This window comes from Bemisia tabaci, chromosome 7, assembly GCF_918797505.1.
Source record: "Bemisia tabaci chromosome 7, PGI_BMITA_v3".
Classification (NCBI taxonomy): Eukaryota; Metazoa; Arthropoda; class Insecta; order Hemiptera; family Aleyrodidae; genus Bemisia; species Bemisia tabaci.
The window spans coordinates 51,998,501-52,015,252 of NC_092799.1; the positions used below are offsets into that span (position 1 = coordinate 51,998,501).

The window sequence follows — 16,752 nt, forward strand, 5'->3', positions numbered from 1 at the left end:
CCTCTGTTCACCTAAGTATACCCTGTCTCTCCCTGTACTCATTATTTGCATGAATTCTAAAAGTTTCAAGCGCATCTTTCTATGCAGAAAACTCTTTTTAACTCGAACGTCCAAGATTTTGATCTCCTCCTCCACCTTATTTTCTTGACAAAACAACGTAATATTTGCAAAAAACACCATTTTTAACTTTAGAGTAAGCCAACCACTTACATTTTCCTAACCAGTTTGGCTGCGCGCAAAAAAGTAGGATTTCACTGTTATTAAATCAGATTGAATGTTCAAACTGAGCAAAATGCAATATTAGGGACTCTTGAGGGTCGCTGAGTTCAGAAATCATAGATGCTTCCAAAAAATTCACGTTTTTAAAATTACAGCTCCGTACAGGACCACTGAGCGGCCGGTCGGCGCTCAGTGGGCCTCTAAAATAGCGCTGTACGGAGCTGTAATTTTAAAAACGTGAATTTTTTGGAAGCATCTATGATTTCTGAACTCAGCGACCCTCAAGAGTCCCTAATATTGCATTTTGCTCAGTTTGAACATTCAATCTGATTTAATAACAGTGAAATCCTACTTTTTTGCGCGCGAAAATCGGTCGGCGCGCGTTGAGCGGAAACTTCAACCGATCATAACTCCGGAACCGTTTGGTTCCCCAGCTTAATGGACCACTCGTTGGATGCGGAAAAAGACGAACAATTTAAAAAACTGGTTTTGGTTCAAATAAAAAATTGAGATCTTTGTAAAATTTTCGTTGTTTTAAATTTTTACCTTTGAAATTCGGAACTGGAAACTGAAAGTTAGGAGGGAGGATCCAAATGTTTTTAAGAATATTTATTCTGTCACTGTCTTCAGTTATTCCGGACGCTGCGTACTTGGAGATATCATTGTAAGGCACATTTTGATTACTTTTATTTATTATTGAAGTCGCGAGGGGAGGATCAACTGACAGTTTTTCGGAGGAGGCTCATTTTCACTCGCAGATGCACTGATTTTCGGTCTCTTCATGATTCAAAATTTGTCCATTTTATTTTCAACTACACTTAACTACTTCTGATTAGCTAGGCTGGAGACGGGATTAAAACAGCACTATGTGACCATGTTACCCGGGAGACTGAAGATAGGAATTCAAATCTTAGACCAGGAGAAAGAGTTCATGCAGTCAGATTTTTGTGTCTCAAGAACATTTTAATTTTTTCGAGTTGGTGTGTTCACATTCTCACTGATTCAATTTTCTGTGAATGCAACTTTCTGCCTTTTTTTCATTATCCTGCCATGCTGGTTTCACTCCTTGTTCATTCGTTCTCCCAGAGCTGTCCCAACCTAACTTGATCTCTCATTATCTTCAAAAATTGTTGTTTCTCAATTTCTCAAATTATTATTTTATCGTACAGAGGAGGAAATGTCAAGTTGCTTCCCACTTGTGATGTTTATTACTACTTTGTTAATGTAATTTAAATTATTGTTGAAAAAAAAAAGATGCATCGATTGGGAAATAAAAACAAGCAAAAAACAATGAAAAACGTTATTTTATCAGTTTATTTTTATCAAAATTATAAATTTTAATTGAAATTGGTCTTGTACTTCTTTATCTCTACCATCATGTAATGAATGTTCGGAATTTGATTACGGGCATTCAAACTAATCAGTTTCAAGAATCGATGGTAATACTCAACAAACTGTGTTAAAGTAAGTTGGAGCAAATTTGCTCCGGTCACAAGATTTGGGAATGATGAGAGTACTTCATTACGAATACTATCCAAAGATTTTTTCCAAGATGTCACGAAAGGTTGAACAATGGCCAATTGCTTATCTAGAAAAGGAAAGGAAAGGGTAAAGGCAAATTAAAATAATATAAAGTCATAAACTTAAAAAAAGCATGATGTTTCCACACTTCACTTTGTTGAACTGGTGCAACCACAGATTGATCTGTGATCAATTACTTTCAAGACCTTTATTTCCAGCAAACAAGCCACCGGTGGATTATGAGTTAGTGGCTACTCCACTAGGAAGAATTGTTAGCATAAATGTCTTGTTAAGTTGATGGTTTGGTGTTTCTGATAATGATTAGGAGCGAAATATGTACTTAGAGCTAGGGATGATGTTTAATGAGCCTGAATCTATCTAAATCAAACAGCTAAGTTTCCATCTAACATCGTCACTGTCCGGTGAAAGTATCACAAGCTCCACTTTGCAAACTTTTCAGGAGACTCGAAAAACTAATTTGCGACCACATAAGACTGAGTTTTAGCTTCAAAATTTGGGTGCTCATCCAGCACAACTTCCTGCCTTGACTTTTACTAAAATTTCTAAAAAAAAACATTTCTTTCTTCGAAAAATTGGCGCTTGTGATACCGCCTTCTCGGGGCATTCTAAGAACCCTTGGCGCTTGTGATACAAAAGCTCATAAAGTTTGATGGAGTTTTTCCCATTTGTAATCGAACCAAAATTATTATTTTCGTATGCAAATCCATCTTGTTAATTCAAATCCAACCATAACTCAATAACGATAAAAATAGCGCTTGTGATACTCCGGCCAGAAAGTGACAAATTGCTCCAGGTCATTCCAAGAGTTGTTAATACTAAAATTGTAAAAACAATCCCAAGATGAGCAATCACCTAACTTGGCGCTTGTGATACTTTGCTCTTTGCTTCTGATACTTTGCTCACAAGCGCCATCGCTTGTGATATAAAAATTCATTACTTCGAAGGAGTATTTTCCATAATTATTTATTTTTATTCTAAAAAAATATTATATACAAAATATTAAGATGCATTTTCATACGATAATAATTTAGCATCAGGTCATTCCGAAGGTTGCTTTAACAAAAATTGTAAACGATCAGAAAGGTGGGCAGTTGCCAAACTTGGCGCTTGTGATATTTCTCTCCCAAATGGCGCCTGTGATACGAAAGTACATCAACTTTGATCGATTTTCATTTATATTTCTACATTTTCGTTCTAAAAATTATTATTTTCGTGTGTAAATGCATCTTATTATTTCGGAACTCTTCATAACTCAATTCCGGTAAAAATGGCACTTGAGATACTTTGGCCGAAAGGTGACAACATACTTTCACTTCTTAATTTGGAGCCTTTCAACTTGAAAATATAATAATATTATCTTGCACAAGATATTTCCTCCTATTGTTTATTTTAATTTTGACTGGAGGAAAATTTATAACTAGTCAAGTTTCAAATTTCTGATCAACAGAACTAGTACACCTTGATTCACTTTAAATTCAGTACTGACTTCGGTTGTTGGTATTTTACAAAGGAGTTAGTTCAGCCTTAAAAGAAATGAATGATAAATTTTTAAAACCTAAGACATACTTTCAAGTTTTTTCATTTCCTCCGACTGCTTTTTATCCCCTGACATTTCTTCCTCCTTCACGTACTGAATCATCCCGCCAAAATGGGGTGATAAGATCTCCTCGGCAAACTCCATGTTCCTTGCATGGAGATTAGCTCGAAAATTGTCCACTTCTTTAGAGTTTTCTCGCGTACGTTCCTGCAAGCACATAATTGAAATGGACTCATTTTTAAGTGCATTAATCATGAAAACAAATGTCTTTCTTAAGAGTTGATATTGGAAATTTCCTTGGTGCATACTAGGCTCAGTATGCAATTTCAGGAATGCCAGCTGTCTGGAAAAACAGGGGAATTCGAGACAGTAAGGGAACTTGCAGCGATCAGGAAAAGTTAGGGGATTTGTGGGAAAATTCAGGGAATTCCTGACACATCTACTAATCACTATGACATATTACTGATCATCCAACTGTTTATCCTTTCTGGTACTTTCTCAGACTTGTCATCTTTTAACCAGCTACTGAATGCCTTCCTCCATAATTTGATCTCTGTACAAGGAAATTTTGTCCCAAGTTTAGCATAAGTTGGTGTTATAAAAAAAGAAAGAAGAAAAAAATAGGTGGAAATTTTGTTCAAAGATCAAGAATATTTAGGAGGCAGGGAAAGCAAATAAAATCAGGGAATTCGAAGGCGAAGAAACTATGGCAACCCTAAATGAAAGAGGTTTCTTGTGCACTGACTTTTTTCTGAGGAGAGAAAAGGTACCTTGTATCAGAAAGGAAAGAATGTGCAAGCAAAATCAAGCTCGAGTTATTTACCCAACAAAAAAGTTGATTTCAATGCCTGGTTTGACCAGCGTTAATGCTGTTTTTTTGTAAGCAGGAAGTTTGAATTTACTGTTCATAATGTAAAATACAAATGTTTATTTCTCACTTATAAGCTAATTATGGAAGTTTTTGATGATTTCGTATTCTGCATGAAATTTTGTCAAAATAACATGGGCTGCACCTGGCGCTTAATTCCTTATCCTATCTAGTGGTCCAATTCATGGAATAACAACGGTCATTGGATTTTCAAAAAGTAAAGTATGACAGGAAATCCGCAACACCTCTCTTAAAATACAGGGTGTTCCACTTTGAACATTAAATCATTAATTTGCTTTCATTTCTTCTGTAGTTTAGATAAAGATGATTAAATTTATATTTACACAATGATTACCATTAGAGTGGTGATTATGAGGTCATAGTTGTTGATGAGGAATATTAACTGCTCCTTGCGGGTGGTGAAAATGGCAGCCATGCGCAACAAAAAGCAGTGCGTTTCCTCTAGTAATTGAGCCAGCAGTTTGGTCACCAACTCGTGAGGAAATTCTTCACTGATTTCTATCAATGCACTACTGTACTCGGCATACCGGCGAGCAATCTGTTCAAAATGAAGAAATGGCGAGTGATGAGCAGGGTTGTCAGATTGTGTAATCTTACATGGGTTTAAATGAAGGAAAAGATAACATTTCACAACTGTCTGGCAACAATAGTGATGAAATAGATTTTCTTCTTTTTAGTCAGGGTTATGCGGCCGAAGCGACAACAAATTTCAATGATTTTTGCCATGGGTTGCACAGACTTTCATTGCAAAATGCAAGGAATTTTCCAGGTTTACAAGAAATCTATCGCAAATACAAAATTGATTAGAAAATATTATTGTCCATAGGAGTGAAAGTTAAAATAATTCTGTAGTTTCTGCGTGGGCTAGCTCATTATTTTGAAAGCCTTTTTAAAATATCTGTTGAGAGATAATCATATTTTTAAGAGGTGTAAGGTATGTACTTACATTTTTCAAAAACAGTCGAGTTGAAAATAAATTGAATTACGTGATTTAAATAATGATTAAGGGTGAAATGACTTACATAATGTGGTTTCATTTCTTTATTGAATTTCCATGGATCACAATTTTTGATACTTTTGATGTTCAGTTGAAAAACAAATTCAAACCTAGGAATCAAATCCAAGTGAGAGATTAGTCGCTTGGGGGGGGGGGGGGGAACGGTTGTTACAGATGTTTTTTTGTAAAATACCAGAGAGATATAATAGAAATTGAGAGCGAAGAATAATTGGGGACTTTTCCCCTTAAAAGGGCCCATATCAACAATCGCGTTTTGAAAAAAATGAGTTTGAAGTTTTACCAATGGTCGTTTTTCATTCTAGGGTGTATTAGCTAATACACCCTGCAATGCAAATCACTGCCAGTTGCCGGAAAGTTAAAATGAAGACCTCAAATGCTCTTTCCTCAAAGGCAACTTTTCAATACCGGCCGTTTTTCCTGAAAGCTCCTCAACTACATGGGACTAAAAAATGTTTGTATTGAGTGAATTTTGATCTCGAATTAAAGCATCCTTAGACTCGGCGATTTTAAATATTTTCCCTTTCAAAGGCTCATATAAATTAGAGAATAGTAAAATCAACCAAGAATTATAGGAACAATCGTTCTCATCATTGAGTAAAACTGACATCATAATTTTGCAGTTGCTTGCATTTTAATCTGATATGACTGCCTGGTGTTTTTCGCATAAAAGCAGTTCCCAAAATAACTGAGAATGGTGCTGTAATTTTTAAATGAGGCCGCTTGAGAGCTAATCTTGGCTGGGTATGTAAGAACAACTCAGTTTCTATCTAATGACACCAAGTGGACTTAATTTCCTCAAAAATTTGGAAATGTATGAAGATTTGAAAAACAAAAAAGAAAAATCAATCAATAGATCATTAAATGACACATCCATCATCAGTAGATACAGCAATCTCGAATGGGAGGTAATCTTCAAAGGGAATTTGGAGAGATAGTTACTCCTCTTTCATCATGAATTAAAGTCCTCCTGCATTTGAAAAGTTTGCACAATATTGAATGGCATTATTTTATTTCCATTCAGATTTTAAGTTTCACCGAAGTTCACAAAGAGAGACTTCCAAAAAGAGGGTTGCTGTTTGCTTTTTCTTCCTTCACGGAAATACTTCTTTTTGATTGCTACTAAATAGAATGAATTAAATTTTACCTGGGCCAAATACATGCTTGCACTAAATCCCAGTATTGGTCCAAGGCTGGGACAGCTCGTTTGTGACATAAGAGTTGATACCGCATGGCCAAATGAGCACACAGGAAAAGAGCAATAGTATCATAACAATGATCCACATATGTTTCCAAATTTTTCTGAGGACAGAGAAGCAAAGAGATGAGAATCAAAGAAGAGGCTAATCTTGGCAAAGCAAATCTCATTACAATTAGTTCACTGATTTCACACAAATATGCATACTAAGCACTGAAAATAGAGGATACCAATAAGATGAAAGTTCATTGGAAATAATTTATTGACAAAACTAGTAAAAAAAATCTCTTAGGGCATCACTAAAAGGCACAACTTGGTCACAGAAAGAGTGCTTTTGGGAAAAGTTGATTTAGGAGGCCAGGGTGGCTACCGCCACCTGGAATCTCCTGTAAGGAGTTACCTCAATTTCGATACATGATAATATTGGTATACCTAAATTTCGAAAAGAAAAAAAGGAACTTGAATTACCTAGATGGAACATGAATACTTATCACTTACAAAAAGGAGGTTGAGGGTTTTATCCATTACTTGACTAAAGATGTTTAAGGCAGAGGAGGGTTTGAGCATGAAAAATTCACCTAAAAATAAATACTCTCGGCAAGCATTGTCAACCAAAGCATATTGTAACGATCGAAAAATTGCCTCGAAAGGATACTGAAAACAGAAAAACAAGACAACAACGAGTCAAAGAGTAAATAAAAATTGGGAAAAACTTAATAAACTTTAGAAACTTTGAAACATTTCTTATCTAATGAAGAGAAATTTCCTAGCAACCTCCTCAAGGAAGGGAGGATCACCATTCTGAATCATTCACTGTCATGGACAGTTTTCTTTTATTTTCTGAATGCTATTTATGATGAATATTAAATCTTGGAGGATTTGTGGTATGAAATGCAGAAATATGTTGCCAGAAGGGAGAGTGTTAAGGTAGCGCTGCTATAGTGTCAGACAATAGAACCGTGAAAAATGAACCACTGTTTCAATGAACTCAGAAAACTAGCTATGCCACACACATCAATGATAAAATAAAAGTTGAAGAGAGTCTGATACAAATTACTGAAGCGGATGACATCAACCATCTTTGAAGGTTAATATTTCTCTTAAAATTAAAAGCAGAAACTAGATATTGGAACAGATTTCATACGTTTTTGGTAATTTTTAAGATTTAGAGATCAAAATATATGATTTTACAAATCATGTTGAACAGATGTGTGAAGAGAGCCCCTCATATTCATTTCCATAAACTTTTTGACACCTAAAAATGTTTTATTTTTATTCAGAATTTTCTGTAAATTAAATTTTTTTCTACCAATACTTTTATTTGGTAATTTTTTTTTTCTGTAAATGAAAAAAACAAAAACAAACAAAAAAAAAATCTCCTCGAATACTTATGGAAAAACTTGACTTTCAGAGATAAATTATTTGGATTAATTTGTAAAGGTAAATCCTGAAGAGAGGGAACATTAATTTACTCACTCTAGCATCATTTTTATGGGCGGAATGTGGAACAATTATTGGAGCTTCTAGCTGAGATGTTAGAACCTCTCCTCGATTACCAATGGAAAATATGGTGCTTTTCTGTTTGTAAGTGCTATTTTTTGAAAAAAGCGCACTTTTAGCACTGTCCTCAGTACCCATTAAATCATGTTTTGTAGCGCATTCATCATACTGCAAAAAAGACACGTTAAACAAAAACATTATATTAGATGAATAGTATGAGCGATTAACTCGGAGAATAAAATATTTGTGAACATGCTTATGTATCTGGAATGAGGAAACCTTTGATTTTAGGAGTGAGTTTTTCAAGAGAGATTTTTATCAAGTTATTTCTTGACTGTAATGTTCTTTCATTTTCTCCAATTTATTTCAGAATTTAAAAATATGATAAAAACGTAGAGTACCTATCTGGAAAAAAAATTTAGGTAACGTAAAAGACCGTTTCTGGGGAAAAGAACCTTAGTTCTAGGAGGAAAGCGCATATTTTAGCTTTCAGCTTTAGAGTTTTCCTCAAGTTTCACCATAATTAAACCTTCAGGCAAGATATCTTTAAAGTAAACAATTGCAAGTTTATACAACAGTAAATTAACAAATACTAGCCTTTTCAGGGCAGCATAAAGTAAACTTGTTCTATTCTCAGCCACGAATAGTGTCTAAGCAGTCCCATATTGAATAGACAATTGGTTTGACCAGGGAATTCCGATTTTTTCATGTGCAAAATCCTGAGCTTGATGAGAATCATAAAAAAAAAAACACCAAAGTCATGAAAAATGATGGAGGTTACAGTAGGCTGAGTCAAAGGTGGCATGAAAAATAACTTACTTGGAGTTTCATTAATTCAGATGAATATGAATTGAAGTAGGAGTAATAAACTTTACTCATAGTATTGACGTACTCAGTGCAGACTTCCATTGCCACTGCCCTTTCATGAGTTAACACAAACTCATAGAAAAATCTGAATTGAGGACAATAAAAATCCAAAATATTAGAAAACAAATAATAATCCATAGATGTTGACCAAAAATAACCAAAAGAAACCCAGAATTTTACTTACTGTTATCAAGAGCAAAGTCATTTTTTCCAAAAGAAGAAGAAACTATGTGTTTCAACTTGCCTAAATATTGCGTAAATTACGCAGTTTGCCCTATATTAGAATTAAGAAAAATCCCCTCTCTAGAATCAATCAATCAGAGTGTGGCAGAATGCTAAATCAGATGTTCATGTTTGCAGCTTGAGCCTCATGCCTTGTTTCATCCCATAAGACTCAAAGATCAAAGTTTTTTTTGTTTTTTTCGTGAGAAACACTGTTCCTTCATTTAATCTTAGGCTTCCATTTGTATGTGACCAAGCTAGGCACTCAGCTTCAGATGCAACCAGGTCATGCAGAATTTTGTATTCTACGATACCATATTTTTCTTTGTGTCAAAAATTTGCATTGTGTTGATTAAACTTGTGATATAGAAAGAAAAATATTCTTGAAAATAAGGAAATGATGGATTATCTGATGATCCGCATTACTTGATGGATGACTGCAGTTCATCATGTTTCTTGAAGGCTGATATCTTTAGTGAAATTAAAGATAGAAACTAATCGTCATGCCGCATCTTACTATTTTCAGCGAATCAAGAATATATATTCTGCAAAACATGATTCTGTGACAGATGCATTTCATCAATCAACCAGTAACACAAGAGAGCTCACAAAGATGTAAAATTTTTGTTCTCATCTGACATACTGTACCACAGCTTTCATTGCAGAGTATAGATACATTTTTTAATTGTTTATTTTACTGTTTGAATTAAACATAATCCTCATCAAAACAAAATGGGAGTTTAAGTACTGTGTACTCGTCTTTTTCCCTGCAGAATGGACCCTAGATCCTTTTTCAACCTTATTTAGATCAAAATTTCTAACACAATTGACTTGACACTGTACTATTTTGAAAAAAAATTGACAAGCAATTTTTAAAACGCTATTATTCAGTAAATGTTTTATCTTTTTCATGGAAAAAAACTTTGACACGTAATAACGGTTAGAATTTCTGTAAACATGTTAAAATCTTGATATTTAATCACTTTGATATTGAAAACCTTTTGGGTGGATTCTACGATATGTATAACGAGTTATGTGCAAATAAAAATAATTCAACAAGCAATGATTCGCATCCTTTATGAGATAAAACAAGAACAGAGAAAGGACTTACTTAAATTTTAGTATAGCGTTTTGAGGAATTTGATAGTTGGTCATTGGTTTCCTAAATTTTGATATTTGTTCCAATAAGTACGCTCGGATCTTTATCACAGCCTTAATCTTTAACTTTTCTAAAACATCCTTGACATCTTGACAAGCTCTTACTTCTGTAAAAAATATTGAAAAATATTAAAAAGAAAAATTGATGGATTAAAATGTAAAAAACTTGCATATAATGTTAAAATTAATGATAGCAAATTCACTTGTAAAATTATTCATGTCACTTCTATGCAAGATGTCACACAAGCTAACACTGACTTAGGTTTTTTGTGTGAATAGTTCTCTGTAAACTATTTGACTATTTGGCTGTTTATGTAAAAGAAAGAAAAAAATGCAGTTATCTTACTCTGGACTTGTTACTTGCAAGTGCATTTGCCCTTTAAACAAATCAATAAAAAAAGAAACAGCAACAAGCATGGAAGCTCTAATATGTTTTTATTAGAGAAGCGCTCAGCAGTTTTCTATGAAGGCGTCTTTTCAAGTTCCCCAAAGAAGATGAGCAACGCTGAGTGAAAAAACTCGCCTCACCAAAATTTCAACCATCAATTTTGAGAAAAGTACACTACTGTTAAAAAAATGACTTAGAAAGAACTATTGTCCTCCTCCTCTCTTTGATATCAGAAGCATTAAATACATGTATAATAGATAAATCTATTCTAAATAAGCGGGGCTCCTATCCGCCATCTTGTTATTGAGTCAGTGTGTCATTTGAACGTGATGCCACCAGTATGCTAGAATTCTATAGGCAGGTCAAAATAAAAAAGGGTTCCCTATCAGCTGAGCGCTTAGAAATCATCATCACACACTCCTTACATATACATGGGGTGTTCAAAAAGTTTTGCACACTTCCGGATTTCGAGCGAACGAAAGCAGCTATTGATTTGCGGTTTATGTGTGCTTAGAGTAGACGTAATTACCGATAAAAAAGACCAAGAACAACTCTCTAGCTTAAAAAATGACAGAGATACAGGGTTTTGAAAATGACATGTAGCGTGACCCCCTCCGGGATTTTTAGCTACAAATATGTTTATCAAGGGAAAAAAAGTTAAATGAGAATTGAGTGTTTTTATTGAAAAAACTTACAAAATCTTACGGAAATTGACGAACTTCAAGTTTCTTCATCGGATGACACGGATGACTCAACATTCGGCTGTTTTTCGAAGTGTTTTCCACCACTTTGAACACAAAGCTTCAGCCGTTCTGCCCACTTCACAAGGATCGTCTTTTCAAAGTCCTCTTGACGGAGGGTTTTGAAGCATTTTTGAACAGCGGTTTTGATCTAGGCTTTGGAATGGCTCTTTCCTGAGTTAAAGAAATTTCTGAGAGGCACACGGTTTGATTCCATAGCCTAGATCAAAACCGCTGTTCGAAAATGCTTCAAAACCCTCCATCAAGAAGACTTCCAAAAGACGATCCTTGTGAATTGGGCAGAGCGGCTGAAGCTTTGTGTTCAAAGTGGTGGAAAACACTTCAAAAAACAGCCGAATGTTGAGTCATCCGTGTCACCCGATGAAGAAACTTGAAGTTCGTCAATTTCTGTAAGATTTTGTAAGTTTTTTCAATAAAAACACTCAATTCTCCTTTAACTTTTTTTCCCTTGAATATCATATTTGTAGCTAAAAATCCTGGAGGGGGTCACGCTACATATCATTTTCCCTGTATCTCTGTCATTTTTTAGCTAGAGAGTTGTTCTTGGTCTTTTTTATTGGTAATTACGTCCACTTTAAGCACCCATAAACCGCAAATCAATAGCTGCTTTCGTTCGCTCAAAATCCGGAAATGTGCAAAACTTTTTGAACACCCTATATATTTACCATAATTACAAGTAAAATCATTGGAAAGGAAATAATTTGATCAATTTTCAAAATACCACAAATGTATTCTAAAGAAGTGAAACCAACATAATTCCGCCAAAATCGTTCTTAAGGTATTGCCGCTGAAGTTCTTTTCAAAGGATCCTCTCGCCATGGTCACAGAAAAATAAACAGAGAAAATAATTTAAAATTACCTTTGGTGCTTTGGTCTCTGACAAAACTTAACTTGTGGTTAAGAATCTTTAATTGGGCCAGAAATTCTTTGTCTGTTACAGGGGTGTCATTAACTATGCTGCAAATAAAACATACAAGAGAGAAATAAATTAAGTTTTGACAGCAAATATTCATTTTTAATGCTATAATCTTGAAATAAAAATGTATTTGACGCCATCCCTGGAAAAATGAACTTGAAGTCAAAATACTCAAAAACTGAGTTACTAGTGTCTGAAATAATAAAAGTTTAGAGAAAAAAAAATTAAAAAAAGAGACAAAAACCAAAAATGAATCGTGACACTTGAAAGTTTTCAGCCTAAAAAAGTTGTTTTTAAAATGTAGTTTTTGTGGTCTCAGTTAAAGCTTATCCAATTTTAATAAAACTACGTGCCTTATGAAGAAAAATATGAAAGCCCTTGCGACTTACTTAAAGGGATATTGGAGAGTGATTTTTGTTGTACACTCAAATCAAACGTCAAAAAATATATTTCTCAGAAAGTAGACAGAAAGAGTTATCTATGAGCCTATAATGCAAATAATTTTTAAATTGAGAATCTTTGATGATTTTGTATACCTTGAATTCGATTACAGGGGAAGCATATTCAACATTCATCCAACTAAAAAAATTACAGATCTGATCAACAACCCAAAAAGCCAAACAAAGTATTGCAAAAAGAAAAAAAAAATGAGAAGAACATGAGAAGTTCTAAAAGAGCGACTTGCAAAAAATTGACAGCTGAAATTGGGGAAACAGAGTGCGGGAAGCTTCTTGCAAGTGTTTAAGGGAAACTTGGATAAGGGTTCCAAGATTGCATAATTGGTGCTTTGAAGGGTAAGACAAGTTCAAAAAAGCATAACACAGGGTTAAGTCCATAGTCTTTGCATGGTCCTTGCGGGAACTAAGAAAAAGTAAGAGCTACCTTTCCAATAGAGGAGTCTGTTTCAAATATGCACCCTCTTTTTTCAGGTCTGCAACAATGGCAATAACAGTATTGATGCCGGCGCATGAAAAGAGTAAACTTATTTGAAACAGGTTCCAACAAGACATTGCTTTTCAAGGGTAAGTTTTCAATCTATATTGCAAAATTAAAAAAGGACAACGTAAAACTTACGAAATAAGAGAGTCAGAGACAACCATCTCTTCAATGAACTGGTTTAGTTGGCCTCGAATAGCTTGTCTATTATGTAAATGCTGGCTCATTGTGCATGATTTCTGTTGTAGTGATAGTATTTCATTGCTTATGCTCCCAAGATCACTTTGAAAACTTTGCAACATGGACTCCATCCGCTAGAAAAAAAAATAAAAAAATAAAAATAAGATTTTTTGTTAGACAACTTTGAGTCTAACATCATAAAAGATAGCACGCCAGATGTATTGCACTCTGCACAATTTATCAGGGGCAAATGGATACAGATTGTATTAATCATTACTGTTGTCCGTAATAATCAAATTATACTTTTATCAGGACATTATGACTTTTTAGAAGCAAATAAGGACCCGACGAACGCCTCCTGATGGCAGGTATAGAAACTTTTTCCATTAAAGGATCCACAACTCAATCCTTAAAATTACTTTTTAGTATCTGTTGAGAAAAAATTGCAAGTAGAAAAATTCCTCATTGGAAGAACACCAATGAACGGTCTCTATTTGTCTCTCGTATTTTTTGGAGGTAAAATTTAATAGCACTCTGCAGGAAGTAGGCATTTACGTTCTCTCTTAAGCTTCTTCACTTTCTCAACATTGGAAAAAGTAAAACTTAAAATTATGTAAAAATGTATGGAACCTATATTTTTCTCTTTTTTTTCAAGTTTTCTGCACTGAGGAGACTTTTAATTCTATAAATTGTTACTTTTTATTAGTTATTGCTAAGAAAATTCATATTTTGCCATCAAGGTACCTAATTTAGTGCAGGATAATTGATAATGGGTCAGTTGGGCTGGGCACAGAATTGTATTTTGATACTTGATTCTTGTAGATTAGCCAAAAATAATAAGATCTGTCTATGCAGCAACTTCCTACGTTCAATATTAGCCGAGATATCGCCCTTAGAAAAGTCCGGTTTTTGACCTCATCATACGCGGTAATGACACCTTTTCCTTTTCATCCGAGTTTCACGTTGAACAACCAGTGCAAATGCGTGTCGCACCGACAAAAAAGCAAGGCAGAAGAAACCAAGGGTATCACTATCGCGGTAGATGAAGTCAACGACTTGACTTTTCAAGGGGCAATATATCAGTTAATATTGCACGTAGAAAGTTGCTGTTGGTACAGATCTTATTATTTTTAGCTGATCTACGAGAATCAAGTATCAAAAGATGATTCTGTGACCAGCAAAACTGACCCATTCGCTTTCTCTTGCTAAAATTCACCACATTAAAATAAGTCACAATGCAGGTGACCCCCTTTAAATCAAATTTAGTTAACCTTCAAAGATATTACAAGAGAAATTAGGTAACTGGTCAGATTCAACGGGCAGTTCAAATGGCTTTACTGAAAATGTTAATATGAACCTTCCAGGTTTTCATTCTCTTAGAATAATAGAAAAAAAAGAAAGAAAAAAAAAGGAATAAATAAAATATTACATTGATAAAATACAAAAAGATGAGGGAGCAAAATGGTAGGCATTATAGATGGACAGGTTAGGCAAAATTCTAATGATTTCAATGTAAGCCATTTAAAATTGAAAAACTACCTGGGAACTCAAGACACAAATGAAATGTAAATTCAAGTTTTGGGAAGACAAAGTGAGCTCCCGTGGTAGGTAATCTTTCTAGAGTGTACCCTGAAACAAGTTTCGCTAATAATGTAAAATCTCACTGTCTAGTATTGTGAAAAATATCCCTCAGCCCTTCAATCCGTTTGCTTTAATCTAGAAACGTTCAAGTATAAGGCTGTGAATTTTACTTACCTCAAGAATATCATCACATGCGGCTATTTGGTTATGTAAACTAACAATATTTTGACTCTCTTTGATGTAATCTTGTATGGATTTATTTTCAACTTCTTTCAGTTCTTTTTCTACTTGTCTTGAATACTGACGCAGATCAGTTCCATTCTGAAGAACCTCTTGAACCACAGAATCGTTCTCAAGATGTTCAATTTTACAGCTAGGCGCCTCGCTCTCAGTCCCTCCGACAGATTCCATTTTAATGGGTGATGTTGCTTCAGAGCCTGAAATTTACAAATGATAGGGGAGAAAATTTAGAATAACATTGGAACAGTGTTCTAGCTTCTAGACTAAAGTAGTCATTTGATATTAGGGAGCTTGAAAATTCAGCTGTGTCAGCCTCACTAGGTATTAATTTCGGATGTTTAAAGCCTGAAAGGAATTTGCGACAATTAAGCGAATAACTCAGTTTTTGTGAAAATGACGCTTGTAAAACTTTCTGGGAGGAGACAGTGCATCGCACATTACTTACTTAAATTGATTGTCTCTTGAAAATCTTAGTGGGTCACACAGGCCACACTTGGCATTTTGAGCTTATTGTAGCAAACAGAACTAGTTTCTTGCGCTAAAAAGACTTTGACTGTATGCTGAAGACAAATTAAGGTGATTCGACGGTTGCCATTTTTGTGTCAAAGCGACATGCGATATATCGCATCAATTTGTTCCATACTTAATTTCAGCTGCTTGTCATTTTCTTTGAATTTTGAAATCGCACTTCTGTTGTCATGAGAATAAAGAATTCATGTGCCAAATGAAACAAAGAAATTCAACATAATAAAGGCACGGTTTTTTTAGAGGAAAAATATCGCATTCGATACTGATATCGGAACTGCACTCGAATGCGATATTTTTCCCCGGAAAAAACCCTGCCTTAATTACGTTGAATTTCTTTGTTGAATTTGGTACATGAATTTTTTAGTCTCATGACAACAGAAGTGCAATCTCAAAATTCGAAAAAAATGACAAGCAGCTGAAATTATGGAACAAATTGATGCGATACATCGCACGTCGCTCTGACACAAAAAATGGCAACTGTCGAATCACCTTAAAAGAATGCTATTCATTATCGAGATTTCTTAAATTTCCTTGCGAGGAACTACACAGCACTGATAAAAGAATGTATCAGCAAGCACATCTACGATGAGCGATAGCAAATAAGTAGGTCTCGCAAAAGGAGATCTTGCAAAATAACCGGTTTGTCGCAGTTTAGCGTAGTTTGAATGAGTTGTAGAGACACCAAAGCAATGTGGATATTTACCTTTAGTTACCTTTAATGATGATTCATTTGCATGAGCAAGTAATGAAGATAATGAAGTTTCAATCCGGATGTTTACTACCAAAATCTGTTTCAAAAATAGAATGATAATTGCCAAACCGATAATGCACTACAAGTCCGGGTGCTAACACCAACTTACTTCCTTAGAGTTGATCCTTATGAATAATTTGACAAACTGAAATGTATGATTGGATTTACAATAAATTAACTAACTTTCTGACAATTCTGATAACAACACAAAAAGTACATACACATACACATAACAAGAACAACAACAACTGATAATGGCCGACAGTGACGACATCTATACGCCATTTGATGCAACTTTTTGTAAACAAAAACATTTTTGATTAT

At 34.6% G+C, this 16,752-nt stretch overlaps 1 protein-coding gene across 3 annotated transcripts; it reads right to left on the reverse strand.

The window, feature by feature from the left end:
• Positions 1-1,515: 1,515 nt before the first annotated feature.
• Positions 1,516-16,665, reverse strand: Vps52 (vacuolar protein sorting 52). Of its 3 annotated transcripts, none has more exons than XM_019054800.2 (13): positions 16,391-16,665; positions 15,084-15,346; positions 13,287-13,462; positions 12,156-12,253; positions 10,101-10,254; positions 8,720-8,852; positions 7,877-8,068; positions 6,899-7,054; positions 6,350-6,504; positions 5,210-5,294; positions 4,522-4,725; positions 3,328-3,505; positions 1,516-1,807 (listed from the first exon to the last, which is right to left on the reverse strand). In XM_019054800.2, exons 2-13 carry the CDS (start codon positions 15,318-15,320, stop codon positions 1,557-1,559), a joined length of 2,019 nt encoding a protein of 672 aa, XP_018910345.2. In that variant the 5' UTR covers positions 15,321-15,346; positions 16,391-16,665; the 3' UTR covers positions 1,516-1,556. The 3 variants fall into 3 exon arrangements, with proteins under 3 accessions (XP_018910345.2, XP_072158400.1, XP_018910347.2); XM_072302299.1 differs by having other exon boundaries at positions 16,381-16,665; XM_019054802.2 differs by having other exon boundaries at positions 16,538-16,662.
• Between the last annotated feature and the right edge of the window lie 87 nt (positions 16,666-16,752).